This window comes from Ziziphus jujuba, chromosome 10, assembly GCF_031755915.1.
Source record: "Ziziphus jujuba cultivar Dongzao chromosome 10, ASM3175591v1".
NCBI lineage: Eukaryota > Viridiplantae > Streptophyta > Magnoliopsida > Rosales > Rhamnaceae > Ziziphus > Ziziphus jujuba.
The window spans coordinates 4464929-4470136 of NC_083388.1; the positions used below are offsets into that span (position 1 = coordinate 4464929).

At 30.2% G+C, this 5208-nt stretch overlaps 1 protein-coding gene across 1 annotated transcript; it reads left to right on the forward strand.

The window, feature by feature from the left end:
- Positions 1–375: 375 nt before the first annotated feature.
- On the forward strand, positions 376–738 carry LOC112490565 (uncharacterized). Its single transcript, XM_025070518.1, has one exon. It carries the CDS (start codon positions 376–378, stop codon positions 736–738), a length of 363 nt encoding a protein of 120 aa, XP_024926286.1.
- Positions 739–5208: the final 4470 nt, after the last annotated feature.

Below are 5208 nucleotides of genomic sequence, written 5' to 3' on the forward strand. Positions count from 1 at the left end.
AAAGCTTTGCATGTCCATAACTTTTTAACTAGATATCCAATTTAAGCGTGCTGCTAGTCTATGAACTCGTATCAACAAGTATTTTACAACCATATAAAAGTCAAAACAAAATTCTACAACCATAAAAAGTCAACTCCGGCACCTTTGAACAGTTTGGATCTTGACTTATTTTGCCCATAACTTTTAAACGGTAACTCCGATTTGAATGTTCTACTAGTCTACCAACTCGGGGCATCATGTACTTCGCTATGGTACCATGGTCAACTAGAAATTTCACCCGGAATAAAATGTCTACTTTTTGACCCACTTGGTCAATGGTTAACCTCGGTCAACATGCAAAAATTTTGATGTAGTTTGGGACAGGGTGTTACAGATATGGTGTTTCTTAAGGTTGCTCCTATGAAAGGGGTGATGCGATTCGGGGAAAAGGGCAAGCTAAGTCTTAGATTTGTTGGACCTTTTGAGATTCTAGATAGAGTTGGTGATTTAGCTTATAGGCTTGCTTTACCATCGGCATTATTTGGAGTACATAATGTTTCCCATGTATCCATGCTCCGTAAGTATGTTCATGATCCTTCATATGTGGTTAGTTTTGGGCCTCTTCAACTCAATACAGATCTTACATATGAAGAGTTACCACTCCAAATCGTAGACCAAAAGGAAAAAGAACTACACACTAAGAAGATTTCTTTGGTAAAAGTTCTATGGAGAAATCATTCAGTAGAAGAAGCCACTTAGGAATGTGAAGATGAGATTCGCGAGAAGTACACCTATCTATTCGATAGTTAAGGTAACTCAATTTCGAGGGCGAAATTCTTTTAAGAGAGTGGGATTTGTAGTGTACGGGTAATATATATATATATTTAAAAAAAAAAAGAGGTTTTATAAATTTTATTTTTAAAAGAAAAAAAAATAGAGTTTTTATCCTAATAGGTTTAGTTATAAGTATATTTCAATTTTATTAGGAAATTGAAAAAAAAAATAAAAAAAAAGGATATTTACTCTATTTTTGGTTTTTTTTAAAAGGAAGGAGAAAATACATTTATTTTACTTTTATGTTGTTTTCAACTTTGCACCGCTAGGGTATCCAGTAAGTCATCTTCTTCTTTTTCTTCTTTTTCTTATAGCCTTAAAAGCTATTAAGGTTAATATTAAGTGCTTCCGATCTTAATTTAGAGTTTTGGTATCCATTTAAGATTGTTAGGGATCCAATATCTTTGGAGATTTCGATTTCTAATTAAGTTTTGAGGCATAGAAAGGAAGATCATAAATCTTTGAAGTTTCTTAAGGTTGGTTTGCTGATCTTTTTTTCTGTTATATGATATTATTTGAGAAGTTTTGGGATTATAGAAGTATTGATTAAGGTTGAATTGAAGAGTTGTTATTGAAACCCTAATCTAAAATTTATTTGGGATCTGTACAGAGTGATTGTTTGAATTTATTTAAAATATTTAAATGTTTATTTTATAACTAAACTTTTTATGGATGAGAATAGACATGTTTACAAATCAGTAGAAATTTTTTGGGGCTATTTGTGTGAAGTCCCACATTGGTTGGAAAGGGGAACGAAGCACGCCTTATAAGGTGGTGTAGATACCTTTCCCGTAACACGCATTCCCATGAGGAAAAGTAAAATCGTGCGGGCTGGGCCCAAAGCGGACAATATAGTGATTGGGCTTGGGATGCCCGTGCTAGTAGGACTGGTAGGTAGGGGTTGGAAGAGGATTCCCCCTAATCATTACGACGCGTTTTGACAAAACCTTGAGGGCTGGGTTGGAAGAGGATTCCCCCTAACCATTACGACGCGTTTTGACAAAACCTTGAAGGCTAGGTTGTAAGAGGATTCCCCAGGTCCAAAGAAAATAATATCGGATGCGGGAGGTATGGGCTGTTACAATTTAGATCTGTTTTCAATTTATTACGAAATTTTGAATTTATGCATTCTGTCTGGTTTTTCTGTACAATTTCAATATGCTTCGTAAGTAAAAATTTCAAAACAGATCCAAACGAGATTATTTTTATCTGAAAATTTGTATACTTTATCCTAGATATGTCTAATATTACTATAAAACAATTTAGCTTCAAATTCGTTATATTTTGTCCATGGTGATTTTTTGAGTTACCTACATCCATCTGTCTGAATTTATTTTCTGGTCCATTTAATAAAGAATAAAATTTGATTTAAAATAGTTTTAGATCTCTATTTGACCTAATAATTTTTATGTAGCATTATTACTATATATAGTTAAACAGTGTAAAATATTACTTCTTTGGGAAATGTATTTTATTTTTAATAAATTTTTATGTAGACCGGACTCCCTATAAAATACTGATTTCAATTTCTGTCAATTAGATACTAAATTTAATTTGACCATGTTTTCGACCTTTGTTTGGCTTTTAAAATTTTATATGGGTATATGCAAATGTGTAGTTTTAATCTGTAAAATTTCAAATGCATACAAAAGTTCATGAAAGAGAAACAAATTGAATATTAATTGAAGAATTCTGAAAATCTAATAGTTTCAGTATTTTCTTTGTTAACTTTTCGATGAGTTTTGAATAGTTTTTCATTATTATTTTATGAAATGGTTTTAAATCACAGTCACTTATGCATGTGTACAGTACCCCATAACTTTTCAGACTTAGATGATATCGTTTGAATAAGGAATTATTCTTGTTAAAAGACTGTTTATGGATTAATAGGTTTTTATTCAGATTTTGGTGATTTGATCTTGTTCTAAGCTTATGATTTTAATATTTGGGGTTTACCCTATGATGATCTTATGGTATCAACTCTTATTCATTTAGTTTGAATTTAAGAGCTTGATTATGGGATTTATACATAAGATATTTATGGTATATGACGGTTCTGTTTTATACTAATGAGAGACTATTGGTATTATTCATAGGTTGTTAATCTTTTGTGGACTTTGCTGTCAAGGTAAGTTAGTGGACTTTTTAAAACCGAAACCATAGCAAATATGTACTTATGTTATTGATTTATTTATGTTCCTCTATAAGTGTTTGTTTTATGAAATATATATATATATATTGTACAAAGAAATTATTGGATTATTGATATATGTATTTTTGCTCTAATAGTTGGTACTTAGTAGGCATTATGTGATACGTTATGATATGTTATGATATGTTTTTGGGTGTTGAGATGAATCATGTAATGATATTTCTCTAGTGATTTATGGTTCTTTACCTTTGGGTTTAGACGTATTGTTTCATGTGGAAGGACCTACTGATGATCACAGTAGATGTATGACTTATACCTTCGAGTATGAGTCTTTGTTTTTAAAATTTATGTTCCCCACTTGTTACTACCTCGCACTCGAGTTTATATGGATTACCGACAGGTAATATTATGTTATGCCAAATCCTACTAGGTAGTTAACAATTAGAGTTTATAAGAAAATTATGTTTATGTTGCCAAAGGTTATTTTTGAATATGTATTTGTTATTATTTTTAAGTATTTTCTTATTTTTGTTTTTATGCAAAACCCAATAGCTTGTTGAGTTTTATACTCATTATTTATTGTTATGGTTCAGGTATTCCATAGTTTCAAGATAGCTGGATTTTGCATATGATAATAGTATTTTTTTATTTATTTTATATTCTGCATTATAAGTTTTATTGAGTGTTTTAAGTATGATTTTTATCACATTCTAAGTATTTAGACTTGGTGTATGACAAAATTTCTGCATTTAAAAAGCTTTAACTACAATAATTAGTCTAAAGGGGCATATGACTAGAATCCATGATCTCAAGGATGTGGAATTGAAGGGCTTATCTCTAGGTTAACCTCAATACTTAACGTTATAGATAATACATATTAAGCTCACTTGTTAATTGTATAAGATTTTGAGATTAATGGGAACTTAATACAATATAAGAGACTAAAGTCCTATAGAATATTGTACGCTTAAAATAAATTAAAGATATATATCCTGTTAACTACTAATGGGTTTTTCCATTTGAAATACAAAATTCAAAATATAAAATTAGTCTCTGGATTCTCTATCATACTGAGGAAAAGTTTGGAAGTGAAATTTTTCAAAAACTCTACATTTTAAACAGGTCGAATATTAATGCATGAACTGGAATTCATATAATTGATAATATTGTATTCTTTCATGATCATTTGTTGTCTGACAAAATTAACAATTAATGCCTAATTAAGAACAAAAAAACACACAAATAACAATTTTAATAACCAAAGACCCTAACACAGAGAAAAAGTTTTATAAAAAAAATTAAATTTGAAAAAAAAAAAAAAGAGAAGAAGGAGAAGAAGAAGAAGAAGAAGATAAAACTACACAATATAAATGATAAACATTTTGATATCCATGCTTACTATTTATATTCAACCTGGCAGACGGTGGTTTTAAAAGTATGATTATCCCGGTCACTCTCCAACACCACTAAAGGCTAATAGTAAATGTTTATATGCAAGGCAGAGACTTCCATTTTGCAAACCTAAACCTCAACTTTGCTTGATTGAAATACTTTGCAATATTGCGCTGGGTTAGGTACTTATCCATATAACCATAAATGGACCACAAACTTATGGGAAAATTGTAATTTATGGAGTATCAACGGTGAGGAGTTATAATGAATCTTTCCTTTAGAGTGGGAATGCTTTTTGTTTTATCACTAAAACTTGAAGAGGCATTCAAAGTGTCATAGTAAATGGTGGCCTTTTTGTTGGGATTATAGAAACTAATCTCAAAATGTAACCAGCCAAAGAGATTAGTATTAATGTGAAAACTGAAAAGATTAGTCAAGAATGGAATACAAAAAATAAATAAATAAATAAAAATAAAAATTCAAAATTACCTATATATCTATATATATATATATTGGCGAACAAAGGCAAACTTATATTGTAAATATACATATATGCTTACACAGCTAGAAAATTAGTGAACAAATGCAAACTTATAATGTAAATATACATACATGCTTACACAGCTAAAAAATTAATAAACAAACTTATCATGTAATCGACAATACCGAAAAAATAAATAAATAATCAGAAAATCCGAGGATGATGCTTAATGTTAATTAATTAAAAATTAATGTAGCAATCGCTGGGCTGAGAATTGTTTCCCAGAAATACAGCCGCAGGCTGACAATAAATCTTAATAGTGCGAGGCATAAATGTCCACAATCTATACTTAAATATCATCTTCGCCTCG

Bases quoted from the DNA above. Each gene is read 5' to 3' on its own strand.
- LOC112490565 (XM_025070518.1), top strand. From the start codon at position 376: ATGGTGTTTCTTAAGGTTGCTCCTATGAAAGGGGTGATGCGATTCGGG.